The sequence below is a fragment of the Urocampus carinirostris genome, chromosome 1 (assembly GCF_059441175.1).
Source record: "Urocampus carinirostris isolate Australia breed hairy pipefish chromosome 1, RoL_Ucar_1.0, whole genome shotgun sequence".
Lineage (NCBI taxonomy): Eukaryota > Metazoa > Chordata > Actinopteri > Syngnathiformes > Syngnathidae > Urocampus > Urocampus carinirostris.
This window is the reverse complement of record NC_142349.1, coordinates 49,466,320-49,487,322: the sequence shown is the minus strand read 5'-3', so window position 1 is coordinate 49,487,322 and position 21,003 is coordinate 49,466,320. Positions and strand designations below refer to the sequence as shown.

Genomic DNA, 21,003 nt, shown 5'->3' with positions numbered 1-21,003 from the left:
CAACTCAGTACCTCACAACAAAATTTTAATTAACAATATATATGATATAACGAAACACATGTACAATATATCATGTTAAACTACATGAACACGTTTGAAAAAAAATATGGTGTATGATTATTTTGTATTTTGTAAGGGCATGGAGCCCCGGAGGTTGACAGGTATGAAATTATTCCAATCATTACAACTTTTTAGTTGTTTAAAAGGCATTTTACCGCCTCGCCACTCTTCGCAAAGGTATTGGCCACGCCTCCTCGGGCGGGCACCATTCCTCTGGAGGACGAAGTGGGCGGAGCTTGACCATTTAGGGGAGCCCGACGATCATCAGGCGGTTGAAAACAAAACACATGAAAATGTAGAAATCATCCTACATTCGATTTTATCCTCATCGCCGATGTTGCGTTCGCGTCATCGACTGTTGTAGAAGGTAAAGCAGATTCGCTGTCTTTCTCCTTGACTGGCTGACCTGACCACTGTGTTCTTCTGCTTCAAGTGGCGGTGGTACTCGCCGTGTCCACTGGGAGCAACCTGAACACGGCTGGGGAGTTCAAGGAATGCGAGGGATTCTTAGCCATTTTTTGTCATGCTCTTTGCACCCTTTGTCTCATTTTGTGCCCCTCCATTACAAATATACTCACTTTTTTGACTCCAAGCAATAACTTTATGAAATGCTAAGTCGTTTAGAATTCAAAAATAGTTTTAATAATGGCCCTCATGCCCATGCACGTCACGTTCATAGGAACGCTTAGAGAGGAACATGTTGACATTAAACATGTTGAATGACTCTTACTCTTGCTACGGGTTTCTTCAATAATAGTATATGTTTGGTAATGATGAAATCCATGTATGTCATTTATTTCTAACCTATGAAATCCTACCCCACAAATCTTAAACATAAAGTATCCAAACCCGTGTTTTTCAACCCTTTTTGAACCAAGGTACACTTATACTTATTAAAAAAAGTTCCGAGGCACAAAGTCCGTCGAAAATGTTTGAAAATGAAGTGAGGTCAAATATTTCACTGTACTACCTCATAAGTAGGTAATTAGTATATAAAAAGAAGAAAAAAAATTCTTAAATTAAAAAAGAATGATGTGCTTTATTTATGTTTTTAATTTTTACAGTACAATTCTAAACCGCTTTATTGGACAAATGAAGTTATTCAATGTACTGTGCTATCACATGAGCAGATAATTAGTATATAAAAAGTATATAAAAATCTACTGCCACGTACTGATATGGATGACTATTACAGTTCCTCGTCTGAAGATAGCAAAAATACTTAATAATGGCCTGATTTTTTGGAAAGCTAAAATTGGGCAAATTCCAGCGGCACACTAAACAAGGTCTCGCGGCACACTGGTTGAAAAACACTCATCTAGGCCTGAGGAATATTTAACAGTATTAATAAAAGAAAAGGTCTTTGTATTAAAACTGTTTCAAGAAAAAAAAGAGAAATAAAGCAGCAATGTAACAAAAATAGGATTAGAACAATCTCAACACATCAGCGATACCTTCAATTGCACTATTATATTGAAACAAAAGTGTAAACAATACAATCTAAAATCATTTAACAGTATAACAAATACGGCTACAACAACTGTCACAGAGCAAAACTCAAACCTAAAAAAATCAGCAATGTAATAAAGAAACCCTTTTGTCTCTATTGCCATTTTGCCAAATGATTTAACGTCTAAGTTCAGCAACAGTAACATATTTACAATTTTGGTGGAGGCTCTTTTCTCCCTGGCGGGTGAACTTTTTCATTTTTTTAATATAAGTTGGCCACAATAGAGGACTTTACCATGGAAATGACACCTGGCATTGTCCTTTTCTGTTGTTGTGGGAAAAAAGTCCACACAGTGCTGTGCTTCCCTTTTGCCTGTGTCATATTGAGGCAGACCGGGTGCAGCAGCAGGCCCAGTAGGAAAAGGTGCTAAAAGTGTACCTGTCAGTCACACAAACAGGCATAAACTTAGAGAGTGGCAAGGGCGCTGCGTGAGAAAGATTGTGCCATCTCCATGTTGAAACTGCGCTTTGATAAAAAGGCAGAGGGGCGAGGTATCGATCTGAGGACAATAGGATCGCTTAGATTCAAGTACTTGCTTAGTAACGATAATATCGACCTTCCCACCCCGATTTTAAAAATAATATTGATTTGAATGATAACAATACATGAACTATTATATAAAAGGGTATTTTTAAAAATACATAGGTGAAAAAATTTGCCTGGCAAACAATGAGAAGAAAACGGTGCGGTTTGATCACTAAATCCATGAGTTTGTATTCTTTCTTGTGAAGTGGTTGGCAAACTTTTCTATACCACGGACCGGCTTAATGTCTGACTACATTATAACAATATTTAATAACAATAATAATAATAGGGGGGTTTGGGGTTTTTAAGGGTTATTGATCTATCTTCGTTATTCATTATCCATTATCCGTTATCGGTCAGTTCATTATACGCTACAAAGCCTAGGAGCCGGGACACTTACTCTCAGCCAAAAGGCTAAGCTAAGGTCCTAGCCCTATAGCCTTGTTGCGATCATTGCGAATGCACCGTTCCCGGAGGTACTGCAATACCGGGCCGATGCGTGGAGTGGAGTATAGTCTAAGCCCACTGTGTAATCACCAGACCACTAGGGATCGAGGTGACATAGGAAAAGGCGTTAGCTTTTTTTTAATCGTCACACCATTTTTACCCACGGTATCATGTTGTACAACATTGTTATGGCTCCCATGATTCTCCTTCCCAAAATTGTACAGCGTGGCACCGCAAGTCAAAATAAGTGTGATGATGAGATGACTTTTCATTGTCATCTACAATCCTGGTGATCTAGTGGTTCGGATTCAGCGCTCTTACTGCCAAGATATGGGTTTCATTGCCCTTAGAATAGAACTGTCTTTATTGTGTTATATAGTAAAGAAACATTGTATGCAATGAGATCAGACATGGCACTCAAGGGTAAAACATGTAATCAATACTGTGAAGAGAAAAAGATAGAGGACAATACAGATAAATAGGCAAAAGAAAAAATCATTACAATATAGGGTTTAAAAAACATGCCTTAATTATAATGATAATAATAATGTTTTTTTTCAGTTTTATTCAGAAACAACAAAAAGACAAAAAAAAATTGTCAAGTCAAGTCATTTTTATTTGTATAGCCCTAAATCACAAAGAGTCTCAAAGGGCTTCACAGATTATTACACTATATTACACAGACTATTCTTCAGCCGACGAGAAGAGTAGGTTATTCATATTCAAAATACTTTTTTTTTACAGTTTTGAGTTTCTTTAGGGTGGTGAAGGCTCTGGGAAGAAATTGTCTCTGAGCCTGTTTGTCCTTGTTTTGAGGGACCTTTAGTGCCTACAAGAGGGCAACAGGTCAAAGAGGTGGTGGGATAAGTGCAAATTGTCTTTTATAATGTTAATAGCTCTGCTAAGGTATCGCAAGCAGACAAAGTCTTCTAAACTGGGCAGAGGGCAGCCAATGATCTGTTGGGCAGTTTTTCCCAGACTACCGCACTGTGATGCTGTATGCCAAAATGCTTTCCACTGTGGCTTTGTAGACGGACACCAGAAATTTCTGTGCTGTTGCATCCAATGCTAACCAAATGAAGTCAGCCATATTTGTCGACCGAACAATCGTGTTCTAATAATACCGTAAAACCTCGGTATGATGCAGTCAAACTTTGAGGTTTGGGTGAAAGAAAATGCGTGTATACACGAATAAATACCGTATGACCAATAAATAAGGCAACTTTTTCTTTCTGCGCAGCGTTGTGCCAAACGACTCACAGCCCGGTGGTTGAAACCCCTGCTGTAAGGCACTCATTTTAAGTTTCAAGACACAAAACAGCAACATCTAGTTGTCTAACAATACACAATGTTCCTTAAACTTCCACACCTCTTCCACTTAACATTCAACAGGTTATGGATTTGAGCCTTCATTATATGATCCTCTTCATCCTTACCGGCGTGAGCAAGTGCATTGCAGATGATCATCGGCATCATGACTATTGTGTCATCGGAGCCGGGCCCGCTGGGCTCCAGATGGGTTTCTTTCTCTCCAAAGCCAAACGAGATTACGTGATCCTTGAGAGAAACTCTGGACCTGGCAGTTTTTTTCTTAAGTAAGCTAAATAGCTTTTCTTCATCTCGATTTTGTTAAAATGCGTTTTCCGCGTTCACTTTTCACGTTTTTTCAAGATATCCGCGACACAGAAAGCTCATCAGTATCAATAAGATATACACTGGGCGGCAAAACCGAGAGTTTAACCTTCGTCATGACTGGAATTCCTTGTTGAGCGATAGACCAGACCTTCGGTTTGGGAAAGTAAGCAGCGAGTTTTACCCGCCGGCTGATGCTTTTCCCCGCTACCTGTCCATGTTTGAGGTGGAACTTGGACTCAAGGTCCAGTATGGTGTGGATATCGGAAGGATTAGGGCAATGGTGTCCCCCACCAAAAGAAGTTACATACTGACTGATCAATATTTCAAGGATTACACATGCAGGTTCTTTTCCTTTTTACTGCTCTTGAAAGTCAAACTTCACACATAAAATAAAAGACCCAATTGTGTTCTTTGTTTCAGCATCCTTCTGGTAGCCACCGGTTTGTGGGTGCCTCAGCAGGTTGACTTTGTTGGTTCAGACCTAGTGGAGGGCTACGAGTCCATCTCTACTATTTCAGAGGACTATAAGAACCAGGCGGTCTTGATTCTGGGCAAAGGAAACTCTGCTTTTGAGACGGCCCAGAGCATTTTAGGACACGCGAGTCGGGTTCACATGGTCAGTCGCAGCCCCGTTCGACTGGCCTGGCAAACGCATTACGTCGGAGATCTCAGGTAGAGTCAGAGACTGGATTCAAATATGAAACACACGCTTTACAAATGCATCCTTGTCAAAACCTTTTACCGTGATGACCCATACTCATAAAATATCAAAAATATAAAAATCAAAGTAAAAATATCAACTTTATAAAGATATATTGCTATTTCAAAATTGCAATTGTAGCTTAGGATATTACCCCTGGGGTTAGAAAAAAATCTTTATTTGATGTATTTTGACCATGGAATGTCCACGCCTTTGCGGTCATATAACTTTACAATTTCATTTTTATTTTCTACTCCCAACCACTCAGAATGTTCAGGAGGAAATTTGCTACACATACATAAATGCTTTTTTTTGATACCCTCAGTAGAGCTTTTAATTCAATACTTTTTCTTGGATGATAACTCATCAAAATCATCAAAAAGAGGAAATATAATAATACCTCCCAAAGGTTAGTTTTTTTAAATTAATGTGCATTGTGGATCTCTGAAAAATGTTGACTGGTCTACCTAGGCACCTAGTCCTTGGTTTGGACGCCCTTCACTGCCTAACTTCTGTATGGCAATCAGGCAAATGTACTGTTTATTTCCCGAAGTCTCCACTTTTGATCAGACCATGTGTGTCATTTTTATTAATTAATGACTAATATAAAATGTTAAAACACAGTTTTGAGGTCATGAGATCGAACCGTCCTGTGTGGAGTTTGCATGGTCTCCCCGTGCTTGCGTGGGTTTCCTCCGGGCTCTCCGGTTTCCTCCCACATTCCAAAAACATGCATGTCAGGTTGATTGGCCGGTCCAAATTGTCCCTAGGTGTGAATGAGCGAGTGAGTTGTCTGTCTCTGTGTGTCCTGTGACTGTCTGGTAACCAGTTCGGGGTGTCCCCTGCCCATTGCTCGAAGATGGCTGGGATGGGCTCCAGCACCCCCGCGGCCCTCCTGAGGATAAGCGGGGCAGATAATGGATGGATGGATGGTAAAGCAAATTGCTCCTTAAAAATAAAAACTCAATCACAATGATAATGATAAAGATGAGTGAATTTAAATTATAATGCAGTTGAAAAAAGTAAGCCAAGTAAAAAGTAAATCAACAAAAATTCAAATGTATCAAAATGGTATATTGAGAACTCATCTATCGCAGTTTTTCTACACAACTCAAGTTTCTTAAGCGCTGTTTATATGAAAACAAATATATGAACGTAGTCTTGTGCATTGATACTTAAGTCGTAACGTGTAGTAAGATTTTCTCCTTTGTGACTAAATCCAATAAAACATTTAAATTCTGAAAATTCCAATTTTGGCATTGACATGATTGTGTCTTCTTTCCTGGATCCTACCGCCAACCAATAATGGTTTTTGACTTTAATACACTAATCTGGCAACCTCATGACCACACAAAACATAACCCAACCATTCAAAGTGTCTCATAAATCTTATTTTTACGTGACCAGACCTTTTATTTGTGTTTCTAGAGCTGTGAACAATGAACTTATTGACACATATCAGCTCAAGTCTCTTGATGGGTTAGGAGAAGCCAGCCTGGAGCGAATTGTGATAGTTCAACAAAAGGAAGACGGCAAAGGGAAATCAGGCAAAGGCAAGAAAGGAAAGTTCTTTGTGACGTTAAATAGCTACATGCAAAACCAGTCGGAAAGAAACGAATCCGATGCGACGGATGAAGATCTGCAAGGCGATCACATCGACAATTTTTCCATGAGGAAACCCTACGATCGGGTTATTCGATGCCTTGGCTTTCGATTCAACTTCAGCATATTTGACAGGTACAACATAATTGCTAATATTAATGTTTTTACATGCTGAACTTTTTATACTGAGTCATTTTTAACAGATAAATTTGTTCCATGACAAAAAAAAAGTAATTTTACAGTTTTGACAAATCGCATTTTGATGATGTTCCTAATTGGGCAGAGTGTATTATACGGCGCCTTACGGTGGTTGAAAAAACGTCAATAAAGGACTTATGAATAACAATACCGATTTAAGGGGGAATGCGTTGTTTTAGGTGTCTTCCAAAAGTTGAAAGTTAAATAAATTCTCTATAGAGAATGTGTTTACAACGCCCAAATTAGTTCAAAGATTCATTATGATTTATTTTTCAGTGCACCTTTTTTTTTGCTTATATCAGACCTTTTCGGGGAGGAATACATTAGGTTCTAGGAATGGGGCCTGAGGGAGTGCTGGAGAGCAAAATTTGACTTAAAGCCAGGAGATATCTCCAGAGAGTAACAAAGGTTCAAATTCCATACAGCACCTTTAACAATGATGATATAAGTGTTACTTTAGGTCTTAATACAATATGTAAAAAGCCAAAAAGAGCCCGAGATGTTTTAGCCAGTTTCAGGTGGAAAGTTATTAAAATGTATTGGATGGATGTTGTAAAAATGAAAACATACATCCAACCATTATCTGAACCACTTATCCTCAGTAAGGTAGCGGGGGTGCTAGGGCCCATTCCAGCTATCTTCGGGCAGAGGGCGGGAGACATCCTGAACTGGTTGCCAGCCAGTCGCAGAAAATGAAAGCAAACAAAAAAAAAGGCAGGCAGTTAGGCAGGGAGAAGGTGGCCTGGCAGCAGAACCTCCAGAAAGGAAAACTGGCTGAAGAAAAAAAATATACATATATATTTTTATCTTACTTTGAGCAGAGCTCTTCAGGACAGAACACATTAATTTCGAGTAATATGGGTTGGGTGAATGCTGAGAGTGACGTCACACTCGTCCCTGCCGTTTTTTAACATTTTTGATACAGCAGTTTTCCATGAAAATGGAGAGAGTTAGATTAGGCCTGCCTTCAGTCGAGTCCAAACAGAAATGCACCTAAGTTCACGCACATCATGAATGAGCTGACAGCTGCTGCAATGACGACACCAGCCAGGAAATGGCGGCTGAGAGTAACATAGTTCCAAATTTCCTGTTAAGTTTTGATCACATTTTTTATCCTGGAGTGCCATGTCTAATCGTGTTGCCTTGTTATCAATGACAATAAAAATCATTTAATGAAATAGTCGTAGGTCAAAAAATGTGAATTTATTTACATAACATGAGCCTCACCTAGAGGCTGCTGACATAATTGTCCATCTTGCTGCTACGAGTACCCCAAGAAAAAACAAAAACTTGTGAAATGCTTGGCAAAAGAATAAAAAATCTTACCTCATTTGGTCACTTTGATTATTGGGAGTTTGTATTCTTTCTTGCGCTTTCAAGCACTTGTTTTGAGTTGCAGTACACAATACAGCAACATCTAGTGCTCAAATAATACACACTGCAAATTTCACACAAAATGTGTTAACAATGCATAGATATTTGCTTTCTGCAGCTAGATTAGTGAATTTCGGTTTTCAGGTTTGCATTAGTACATTTTGTAATTTGTTATTGTATGTTTTAGTTAATGTTGATCTTAAAATGTACACATCCACAGCTCTGTCCGCCCACTGAAGAGTAAAAATGCAAAAGGAAGGTTGCCACATGTGACAGCCTGGTATGAAGGTCATAACACACCTGGTTTGTTTGTGTTGGGAACTGCTGCTCACTCCAGAGACTACAGACAATCAGCCGGTGGTTTCGTTCATGGGTTTCGCTACACAGGTGAACATTTTAAATCTATTCCCTTGGCCTGATCACTCACACGTTACTTATTTCATTGATGATCATTCATTAGGGCACTAAAATAGTAGCACAGTACACGTGTCATTTGAAAAGCTGTTCATATCATTCCATTTGTGTTTCAGTGCGGGCCGTGCATCGTATGCTTGAGCAACGTTACCATAGCACACCGTGGCCATCCACAAGATTGTTGTTAACACAGCTGCTGTCCGCTATTTTAAAGCGAGTGAACGAAGCCTCTGGGCCCTACCAGATGTTTGAGATACTAGGAGATGTGATATTGCTAAGAGGGTAAGTTTTATTTTACAAGAATTCAGAACTAAAAAATAAATAATTAAAATCGTATTTTGTTTTGGTTTAAGGAGCATCTAGGTTTTAGACTGTTTTGCTCCCTCTGGGCCTGGATGAATTGCTATTACAAAAATGATTTTCTTAGCTAAATGTTCTCTTTTTAAAAAAATGTTTTTATAATTAATTTCATGATTTGGGTTGATGTGGTCCAGTGACACACCTGGCCTCAACTTGTTTATATGCAGTGAGGAGGACATTAAAAGAGCCAATCAACTTCTTGTAAAAGAGGAAAAATAACTTAAATATTTCCTTTTTTTATGTTTTAACAGAAACACTTACCATTTTAAAGTAGTAGTTATAAAAATATATTCTATTTTTAAAATTACTCGTACAATAAGAAAAAAGTATTTTTTTCTTACTGTAATTTGAATTAAGTGAAATAAAAAAAGGACAATAAAAAATAATTAAAAAATAATATATACTTAAAACTTTTAATATTTCATACAGCAGGTGCCAGATAATTCATCATTGTAAGAATAATTATTCAAGTATTCTGGCTATTGGATTTCAACCAAATCTTATACAATGATATATTATTCACCTTATTAATATCTATTCAAATAAGATTAAAATATAATATATTAATTATTTTTAAATATATGTTGATTTAGTGCAGCTTGTGGGAATCTTGTGTTTTGTGCACAAAAATCAAACGAATCAGAACAGGGAAAGGAAATTTCCCCTGCGGGTTATTTAAAAGAAAATGTTTTATTACCTGACTATTATCAATAATTTTTGTACTTTACTGTAATATCTGTTGTAAATAAATAGTCAATTAACTTGTTTTTGCTATATTATCTTTGGATGTGCTGCTGTGACTTGAACATGAGAAGTTTTGCACATTTGTTTAATTAAAGAAAAAAATCTTGGACTGCCACAAACTCTGTCACAGTGTACTTAATAATTTTCAATTTTCCAAACGACGCTTGCATCATTTAACCTTTCTGAATTTGGCTTTCGTACTAACAAAATTGGACACCCCTGCATACCTTTTGTCCCCATCTCCTTCTCCATGACAGGTCGCACTGCCTATATTTGGAGGAATTCCCATTGCAAGCCTTGTCTCAGTTCTCTTCTCTCTCGGGCCATGAGGTTACTGAGCATGGACTGCTGATACTAGTGATGCAGTACGGGAAAAAAAAGATTGATTATCTTGGAGGAGGCAGGGCAGTGACAGACTGGACCCAAGCATGGAAATCCAACTTTCTACATCCAGTTTTATATTTTTTTGAAACACTCCCCACAGGTGAGTTCAGACTTGGTGATCTTTTTTGAGTAGGCTAAATAATTTCCTACTGTATTCCAGAGAATGAAATGATGCACCGTCCGAAAGGTTGGCCTTTGCCAAGGCCAAAAGCAATTCATCACATGGTTGAAGACTTCCTCACTGAGTGGGACAGCCCCATATCTCACATCCAGCCGTTGAGACGTTTCCTTGAGCACTGTATCAACACTGACCTCAGAGCCTTCTATGCAGGTAACCAAGTTCAGCCTATTTATAATAAAATTGTCTTTGTCTTTGATTACAACATAATTAACATGAGTATAAATCCATAATAAAGACTTATCAGTATCAGAAATTATTTTCCCCCCATTTTATTAACACTCCACTTATTGAAACATAAATATTTTGTTTGTTTGTTTGTACATGATTCAATTGTTTGTTTGTTTGTACATGATTCAAATTGAATCGTTTCTTGTACATGATTCAATTGTTTGTTTGTTTGTACATGATTCAAATTGAATCGTTTCTCCGGCGCCGTCACGAATGGCAGCCACTCCAGCAGCTCCCGTGTTATTTTCGATTGTTCTCAGCTCAGGGATGCTGCTGGAAAAGTGAATTTCCCTTCGGGGATGAATAAAGTATCTATCTATCTATCTATCTATCTATCTATCTATCTAAAGGTACTCACAAAAAACTTTTCTTCAATTAGGGACATAAACTGTAGTGTTCTTCCCCACTATTATGCAGATATGTTTCAAAATATTCCTCGCGCTAGAATACTCGAGAAATTTGGTCTCAAAGTTGACCCATCTAACTCATTTCCTCCTCTAGAGCTGTGACATTATTGAAGGAACACACCCCTTTCAACAAGGTGAATCCTGTTAGCGCAACCTATGAGGCAGTTTTGAAACAGCAATTGTAGTGAACAGGAATGGTATACAGCTAATTTCTGCTTGGAAAAATTGGAACTTTGCTTACACTGTTGTCAGGGGCTTGGTGATTATTTTGTCTGAGTTGCGTTCTTCGACCTCCAACGGCTGCTTTAGAGAGGTTTACCTGTTGCCATTACAGCGTGCGTTCTTTTGCCTTCGCCTCCTTCTAGGTAGGGTGATTGAAGCTTTTGGTATTTGTTTTTCGCTGTGTATGTCGCAGTAGGTATAATATTGTTCGGCTAGCTCCCAAATAGTGCCAGCGCTACCATAAGCTTTCTGTTTTGTTTGCTCCCAGTTATCCCCTTATTAGCTGCACAAAGTGTTGTTTTGCCGGTTAGCCTGTCTTGCACATTGATTCATTCCTGGCTGGGATCGCGTTTGTCACCGTACCTGTTTTTGGTTGTTGGTTCCCGGTTAGCTTGGGTGCTCACTGCATTTTTTTTTTGTCAGCCAGCCTCGCGTTTTCCACCCAGGTTGCAGCAGCTTTTTGTTGATTGTCCCGGTTAACCCCCGTTACCTCTCTGTGTTATTTTTGCCATTTAGCCTCTTTTTAGCTGCTCGCCCTTGTTGTACTATTACTGCATCCACCTGCGACACAACCTAGGCATTCTCCACAAAAGCTACCAAAACGTGGCTTAAAACACTCATAACCTCTTAGACAAATAAACATGTAAACCAATATATAGTGACTGGCTTGCTAGGGTGCCAGTGTTCTTCACATGACGTCACAGCTCCAAAAGTTAAAAGAGGAGACAGGCTATCTTCAAAATAATTGGAATATACCGATGCAAAAAACATGTACTATTTCCTTACATTATAGAATTTGGAAATACCTTTAAAGAAGGAAAATAAGATAAAATAAGTGTCAGGATAAATAGGCAAAAATATTTACATAGTAGTTTTATGAAATTCCTAAGTAATTAGAGTGCATTAAACCTTTTCTTTAACTTCTAAATTAACTCAAATTTACTCCCAAGATAGGGGCAGACTTAAAGTCACATTGACCCTGCTCAGTACTTACTGTCGCAAATCCTGTGTGTTCCTCCTTTTAGAATCGTGCTTCCAGTTATCACTTACCCACCGCATGCCTCCACTGTTTTGTCGTCAAGGATACCTGAAGCAGCAAGGCATCACCAAGAATAGTAAACAGAAACATTTTCATTTCACTTGGCCCTATCCTGGTTTCAAGCAAGCAGACTCATTAGGGGCTGATGCTGCATTTTCTATCTGATGCCGGAAGGAACCTCCATGTCTTCAGGACTTAGATTAGACTTATGACAGCTTCCACCACTGCATAACCACTCTTTCACAATTGAAATATTATTGTCACCTATCACATGAGCTTTATTTCAGGTAGGCCTACGCATAAAATCAACAAAGATTCCTGCTGAGTATTAATAGTCCTAAATTACTTTTTCCCCTGGTTTACAGTATCATCTGTTCCTCGTCGGGAAAGAAAAACAATGATAAAATGTTGACAGGTTCAACGTATCCAGTTGGAAATCCTAAAAGAACATTCTGTATAACTTAGCGCATCCTAGCTGTAAAGAACAACTTGATTTGAAGAATTATCAGAAAAACATGAACCATCCCATAAACTAGTTCAAACCATTGAACAACTGTATGCAAAGGCTAACAGTGCGGTACTTATCAATGGTATCATTGGAGTGTGGTTTCGAACCACAGTCATGCAAGACAAGGCTGAATTATCCCGCCAACTTTATTCAACATCTTCCTGGAGAGGATCATGTCTGAAGCTCTGGAGTAGCATGACTTTAGTCAGTATTGGGGGACACAACATCACTAAACTCCGTTTTGCTGACGATATTGCCGTATTGGCAGGAGACCAAGAGGAACTTAGAGATCTAGTCAATTGCCTGGACAAAGCATCAACCACGTATGGGATGGAAATCAGCACAGAAAAAAACAAAAGTAATGACCAACAATCCCAACATCACCATCAACCACAGAAAGCTAGAATCTGTCAATTAATTTAAATATCTTGGAGCTGTCATATCAGAAGAGGGGTCAGAACCAGACATTATGGCCAAGATAGCTTAAACCACAGCCGCACTTGCCAGACTTATACCCATCTGTAGGGACAAAAACATAGCAGTGAAATCATAGATCAGACTCATCAAGCGCTGGTTACTTCCATCTTCCTTTATGCTTGCAAAACATAGACTCTCCCAGCAAAACTGGACAAGGAGTCCAGGCCATCAAGATGCGATGCTACAGGAAAGTTCCAGGCATCAGCTACTTAGCCCATGTGACAAACGAAACAGTGAACAACACCATCAGAGAGCACATTGGACCCTACAAAGAACTGTTATCAACTGTGTGTGTGTGTTTTTTTTTAATATAAATATTCAAAAGGTTGAGAAATTTGTATTTCTTCACATAGTGAGTCCATATCTAGTAGTCACCGCCATGTTTGCAGCTCGCTTGCTACCTTGTGGTCATTTGGCACTGGTCTTGGTTACCATTTATGCCATTTGGTGGTCAAATATTACACAATGTACTTTTAAAGTACACAAAACAAACACAAAAATTAACCTTATAATACACAATGACCCTTAACCTTAAAGGTGGGGTGCGTAGTTTGAGGTGTCCTTAAAAAGTTAAATATTTTCTCTATCAAGCATGTGTTAACAATGCCCAACCGAGTTCAAAGAGCCCTTATGCTTAATTTTCCATTGTTCTGATCAGCTTTAATTCTTCTTTCATTAGGCCTGTTTGGGCAGAACAAGCACCCAAACATGTTTTTTGAAAAAGAAGTTTATATGTGTGTTTCTAAGAAAAGCACTCAAATCATGTTTTACTCTTCCCCCATCTCCTGGCTTAAAGTCATGATTGCAGCTTTAAACTGTAAAATGCATCACCCCACATTTAAAAAGCATCAAACATACAAAAATAATGTTTAAACGAATAATAGTGTAACGTTAATCATTAATTGTGAACTTACCCTAATGACGTGAGGGGGAAAAACATGAAATAAGCGATGGCTGGGGACGTTTAATTTTGTAAACTGTTATACTTGACAACCAGGGTTGGGTAGGGTTACTTTAACTTGATTACTTTCAATTACTTTTGGATTACTCCAATACCAAATATGCTAATAAAAGACAACAGAAACTAAATATGAATAAAATTATGACTCACAACACGTGGTAAGCTTTCTCTCCTGGCTTTGATCTCCGGCAAAACTAACATAAAATGCGACAGAAACAAAATGAAAATAAATCTAAACAGCTTGCCAACATCATTTTTGCCGTTCCATTTATTCCGTTACTCCCCAAGCCTGCACAAAATTAAGTAATTTTATTCATATTTAGTTTCTTTTGTCTTTTATTAGCATATTTGGTATTGGAGTAATCCAAAAGTAATTGAAAGTAATCAAGTTAAAGTAACCCTACCCAACCCTGTTGAAAACCGTCTGCACCTTTTTTTTTTTTAACCGTTCATTGATCCCTTTACTGTATGAATCATTGGGGCACCAATGGGGAGGCAACTATGTTGAGGCTCCCTGGCATGTGCATGTTCTTGGGTCGTACGTCTACATTTTTAATAATTTGTCATTATTCCCCTTCGGGTGAAATATAATTACTGTATGTCAGATCTGAAAAGAATGTGGGTGTAGATCAAACGAGTTTATGCTCAGCGGGAAAACAAATGGTGTCTCCACCTGGAAACTTCCGGTACTATTGAAAAAATGTTTAGCTGCTTATCTTGCTCCCATTGGATAAAACTAAACGAACAAAGTGGAAAATGATTGGTAGCTATTTAACACATGTGTTTGTTGCTGTCCAATGGGGAGGCCTTTTGTTGCAAACGCTGAAACGGAAGAAGGGAAGCAGGAGACATTTTGCCGTTGTGACGAGGAAATGTCTGTTATTGAGATACTTTTGGGGTGAAAAGAATGCACAGAAGAGCAATTAATGTAAAGTATTAATAGGACACAATGTCTTACTCGTACTCTGTTTAAATGCCACAGCCACCCAAGACTTCGGAAGAGACGCTAACTCAAGACATCAATGTGCTAATAAGGCTATTGTAAACACCACTTCCATATGCCTTGAAAACAAGTAAGCATGGACGGGTGCAGCTCATTCGTTGATCATTCAAGCTCTGAGGGAGAGTACATCGTTGATTCATGTCCCAAACATGAAATCTGCGAATTAAATGGAGGAGCGCATTCGAGCACTGTGGATGGGATGGAAGACGGGGCCACCAATGTAGGATTTGGATTAAGTGGCATAGGAGAAAGCAAAGTGGTTTTGGGACGAGTTGTACATAGAGACGATAAAGAACTTCGGTATTTGCATCTCTTATGGGAACCAGGACGAGCAGAGACTGGACCTGGTGGAGGAAAAATGATCAGGAGTAGGCGGTTTCACAGACTCTCAACGAAAAACCCCATTGGAAAAGACGTGCATGGTAAAACTTACTATGTTACTATGGTACTGGACAAATTGAAAAAATGGCTTTCAAAGTCCTTAAAGTGCTTCACTTAGGCCATGAAAAAAAGTGTACAGAATCTGAATTTAAAATTCAGTCTAATACTTGTGATAATTAAAAAAGAACAACAACTGTGTATTCAAAACAATTTGGTTTTTTTTGTCGTTTGTAGCATTAGTTTCAAGGGACAACATATATTATTTATGGCCTCATAGTGTTAAAGGTTGCGTTGGTCGTACGAGGTAACATTACAAACTTGAAAGTAGAATAATTTCTTTATTAACTGAGTTCAAAGAGCCTTTTTCCACCGTGTCTATCTGCTTTTATCAAAGCTTTTCAGGACGTGCAACACGTTAGGTTGGAGAGGGACGTTATGCTTCTCATCGCCAGTATTTTTTTCGTGTAGCTTAAAAATGGTGAAGGTTCCCAAATGCCTGTTTCAAAACCTTCCAAACGCCAACCCAAACCCCGGAAACGATGTAAAAGGAGGAGTTTATTTGAGTGTGTCTAAGAATGAGCTTGACAGGGGCTGCAATAATAACTTAAGCCAAAAGGTGGCATCTGTGAGTAGAAAATTTCCAATTTTCAGACAGCATCTTTAAAACAACTTAATTCATAAAAAGTGCCTTTTTTAATACTCGAGGGTAAGAAATTAGCATTTATTTTACATAACATACGCATGACCTAAAAACCTGTAAAAGGCAGGGAAAAAATAAGAAGTAAAATGGTGCGTCTTGGTAACTTTGAGTCTCTTTCTCATGCCTTTTATATCTCGTTTTCGGTTGCACAACACTATACATTGACATCTAGTGGTCAAATTATACAACGTCTCTTTGATGAAGTGTTCTTTAAAGCCCCAATGTGTAATATTTGCCTACAAAATGGCCCTGTGTTGTCTGGTGCGAGCGAGGGCCAAAGCGTACAGTAGGGCGGCAGTCTGTCGGACAAACATGGCAGCGACCTAAATGTGCGTTCCACTGTGCAAACGAAATACAAATTTCTCAACCTAGGAATTAAAAAATAACAGTGCTATTATACATTTTCTATTTTTGCCTAGAAACATTTGTTGGCCTGGAGAGGGATGGGCCCCACCAGGCTGTACTTGCCCTAGACACACCACTGCAAATGGTGCGCCTACGACCATAGTGGTCAAGGGATCCAACCAACCAGCAATTCAAATCATGTTTTGTATTTAGTATTTTTTACTGAACGAAACTTATTTGTACCACTAGGGGGCACTAAATATTACACACTGTCCATTTAATAATACCAGAAGGAGTGCATATGGAAATGTATTTTTTCTTCAAATTAATTGCACTAGTATGATTACTTGTTCGTTAACCTTTCTACTTATATAATATATTTGCATCGCAGCTGTGAAAAGACTGAGAGACGCAGCTAACGGCAACGACATTGACACCGGTACGTTTATAAAAAACGTAAATGAGGACTTCAAATTGGAATACAGCACAAACTGGTTTGGATTGTATATTATTTCAGTTCGAAAGCTCTTGCAGGATGACATTGACCCGTGTGCAGCAGATGACAAGGGAAGGACAGCCTTACATTTTTCATCCTGCAATGGAAATGAAAGCATTGGTAAGATGACAAAATGGCAGAAGGAATCAGTTATAATTAAATAAAATGTTCCTGTTTACATCCATAGTGCAGTTACTGCTAAGTTATGGCGCCGACCCCAACCAACGTGACAGTCTGGGTAACACCCCACTCCATCTAGGTAAGTGATTAGAGGGTCATTTTAAAACTGCAATCCACAGGCTTTCTAATATACAAATTAAGCACCACGAGATGTGTAACATTCACACTAAACATGAGGTATAAGGTTTGAAGTTTGTCTTGGAGTTTCTGTGTGGTGCGTCCATATTTCCAAAATACACACAAAAGGCTGATTTAAGACTAAATTGTCCCCAGGTGAGAATGCACATCAAAAAAACTTGTCCATGAGTAATAGATAACTTGGCACACACAGACAAATTGTTCCTCAACTTAAATCCAACGCTGGATTGTTTGGATCCAACTGACCTGCAAACCTATATAGTCAAGAAACAGATAGTTTTCCGTCTTACATACCAAGCAATTCTCCATTTGTAAAACCACAATTTTTTCTGTTGCTACGGAATCATTTTACCTGGTTTCTTGCAGCGGCCTGTACAAACCATGTGCCTGTCATCACCACATTGCTAAGAGGAGGTGTGTATTAATCTCCTACGTATTATTTAAAGAATTGTCCATCATGATAATAAACCGATGTAATAGTGTTTCTTATTAATATATTTCAATAACAATTTTGCAACTAATAACATGAACCTAACTGCTAATGTTAAGGATAATCATTGTGATGTAACTGACATCTTATTCTGTAAAGGTTCCCGTGTTGATGCCCTTGACCGAGCAGGGCGGACCCCTCTACATCTTGCACGCTCCAAACTCAACATTCTGCAGGACGGAGATTCTCGCAGTTTAGAAACCCTGAGAGGAGAAGTCACCCAGGTTAATAAACACAATGACTGAGTGCTTTGCAGCATTTCTTTCTATTGGACAAGACATACTTTGGTCTCTACCCCCAACCCTAAAAAAATCTAATTTGAAAAAGAAAAAAACAAATTCGACATTACAAACTGTGACCTTAATATGTGATGGGAAAAATGTCACTTTATCACTGTGTGTTTTTCTTTACTAGATCATTCAAATGCTAAGAGAATATCTAAACCTTATGGGCCAAAGTGAAGCCAAGGAGAGACTGGAACATATTTCCTCCCAACTGCAACACACACGGACCAAAGAGCAAGTAAGGTGTACTTAAGTGTTGCCACTGTTACCTTGAAGTTACTTAAGTGATTGCTCGCCTTAGAAAGTAAATAAATAATTAATAACAACTTGGTTTTGAAGTAACAGGATCATTATACTTTTTCATTTATGTTCTGCTGTAACATTCGAAAATTAGTAACACGTTACCGGTCACACTGGAGTATACACACGACATTGCACTTGAAGTGTCCTTGGGCAAGACACTGAATCCCTAATGCCCCCAATAAGCAGGTAGGCGCCTTGCATGGCTGACTCCCTATTGGTGTGTGAGTGTGTGTGTGAATGGGTAAGTGTGAAGCACATTGTAAAGTGCTTTGGGAGGTCTTCAGTGACTTGAAAAGTGCTAAATAAATGCAGACCATTTACCATGATATTTCATACGGTAAAACATCTCATCTCATTAGCTGCACCGCTTATCCTCAGTAGGGTCGCGGGGGTGCTGGAGCCCATCCCAGCAATCATCGGGCAGTGGGCAGGGGACACCCTGAACTGGTTGCCAGCCAATCGCAGGGCACACAGGGACAGACAACTCACTCGCTCATTCACACCTAGGGACAATTTGGGCCGGCCAATTAACCTGAATGCAAAACATATTACACCGAATTATAAAATAATCACGTGTTTTTTTTTCTTTGTTTATTTTTAGGTGGATGAGGTGACTGACCTTCTAGCCAGCTTTACTTCACTCAGTCTTCAAAAACAGAATGTGGGATCCAGGTAGAGGATTAAGAAAATGGATTTCTGATCTCTTTTAAAATCACACCTCTTCACTTCCACCTAGAACACGGATTTATACCTGTCATCATCTGTTTGCAATTTGCATCAGTTTCTCACACAATTACTGGAATAACTCTTTCAGACATCCAATTAGTCAGTAGCTTCTTGTCAAGTTATTTAATCAGGTCGGGGACACTTTGTTGTCCAAAGGTGACTTGTAAACGAATTTTCAGCGATTAAAATTATTGAAGTCAGTATAAATAATGGAAAACATGGTATTTTTAGGAATCAGGACTCTGATAGGACCAATTAACTTAAAGCCCCAGTATGTCATATTTGACCATTAAATGGCACTGTATTGTCTAATGTAAACAAAAAACAGTGATCACAGCTTAGCAGCATGACAAACATCTCTAGGGATTACACGATGTAAAATTAATACAAATTTCTTGTCCTATAATTTTTATCTTTTATAAATTACATTTTTTTTGGCCTAGTATTGAAATCATTTTTTTTACTAAGTTTTTGGCACTAAATATTATAAACTGTCCCTTTAAGTAATGAAAGTGTTGACCACCTATGAATAGTCTGAATGTGGTCTAAGTGCTTATAATACAGTATTCTCCAGTCTTTGTGAAGCAATGTGAATATTGTTTTGCTTAATTTTACACATTATTCTTATGGCTTTTTTGCACCTTGAGCCTGCTCTTCTTGCAACGTCTTGTCTTAGACCAGAAGGATGAAAAAAATTGTGAGAAATTTGACACATAGAGTCAAGGATAGTGTGAACAAAGCTTACCTCTATTGTGCCAAAAATACTCTTTTTCTTCAATGCTGTTTACAGTCAAGATCATGAATGTTTTCGTGGGAGGGTATGCTCCCTATTAAACATTTCAACATTTGTTGCTTCATAATTTCAAGTGCGGTTTTTATTTTGAGTTAGCCAAAACGCCAGCTTTGATTAATTCAGAATGAACTGGTTTCGAAATGTGGAATTGTTTTTGTCTGCCTTTTCTTGTGAATATAATGACGCAAGGTGGTCTCTTGTTAAACGGACATCCGTTTTTACCTTTATCAGAAGAATATTTCCTATTTGTATTGCATGTTCATGTTCGAACAGTGTAAAAGTACTGTCAAAATGTTTGTTTGGTCAAATAAATGAAATGGTGTTCATGATTGTTAGAGGCTCTTGTGTTGAAAATTCCTACCTGTCTGCCTCCGTCCGATACTTGCGCCCCTTATCAATGATTGCATTTCCTCTCATTGAGCGATATTAATTCTTTAAAACGTAATGCTACACCTATCTACTCACAGCAAGACAGACTTGGTGGAATAAAAACAATGATAAGTTGTGTAAAACAAGTTTATTTTATTTTGAATGAAAGCATCTTAGTTTCCCCACTTGCAGTACGTTTAGTGCTGTTAATTATACGTAGCAGTAAAAATACAATAAAATAATCCTGTAACTATATTTTGTACGGCTTACACAATTTAAAATGATTAAAAAACACAAAGGAACTGCAGCCTCAGACGTCCTCGTCAAGGATTCTCTGGCCTTAAACTGAGCATTAGAAGAGCTTTGAGGGTTATAATAATAACAATAATAATAATTTCCTTTGTATTGTCATTCTTTGTAACAATGTACACAGAACGAAATGTCGATACACCTGACCCGTTGTAGCGAGTCGATGCAGCCGCAGCCAGAGGGCGCCGCCATTATACCAATTAGGTATGTCTCGGTCGAGGCGCGAACCAGCGACCTCCTATTGTAGCAAGAGTTCTGTTCATGCCACGCCAACCTAGCTGCCCGCCGAGCCATTAAAAAGAAATAAATTTCCTGCACCCAATATGATTTAAAATGTATTCCTGCATGGTTTTTTTTTGTATGGAACCAAGCGCAACTTTGTAATTTGACCTTTCTGCCTACCTAATAATCCATCTGACTTTATAATAGTAATGGTAAAGCTTTCTCTGCATCATTCATTTGGCACCTATGCGTAGATGATTACAAAAATCCCTACCTTATTGCACCTTA

At 38.5% G+C, this 21,003-nt stretch overlaps 2 protein-coding genes across 2 annotated transcripts; both read left to right on the top strand.

The window, feature by feature from the left end:
• The first annotated feature begins 290 nt into the window (after positions 1-290).
• On the top strand, positions 291-13,331 carry foxred2 (FAD-dependent oxidoreductase domain containing 2). The gene is given in 12 exon segments (XM_088355997.1): positions 291-427; positions 3,783-3,826; positions 3,935-4,137; positions 4,214-4,519; positions 4,598-4,849; positions 6,306-6,614; positions 8,272-8,438; positions 8,582-8,747; positions 9,827-10,053; positions 10,114-10,284; positions 12,017-12,184; positions 12,187-13,331. Coding segments are annotated over 10 exon segments (2,022 nt in total). The 5' UTR covers positions 291-427; positions 3,783-3,826; positions 3,935-3,937; the 3' UTR covers positions 12,243-13,331.
• A 1,456-nt stretch (positions 13,332-14,787) lies between these two features.
• On the top strand, positions 14,788-20,150 carry ankrd54 (ankyrin repeat domain 54). The gene is made up of 8 exons (XM_088343395.1): positions 14,788-15,401; positions 16,797-16,844; positions 16,923-17,021; positions 17,089-17,160; positions 17,586-17,633; positions 17,809-17,933; positions 18,124-18,231; positions 18,898-20,150. The coding sequence occupies exons 1-8, from the start codon at positions 15,056-15,058 to the stop codon at positions 18,970-18,972; spliced, it is 921 nt and encodes a 306-aa protein (XP_088199521.1). The 5' UTR covers positions 14,788-15,055; the 3' UTR covers positions 18,973-20,150.
• The last annotated feature ends 853 nt before the right edge of the window (positions 20,151-21,003 follow it).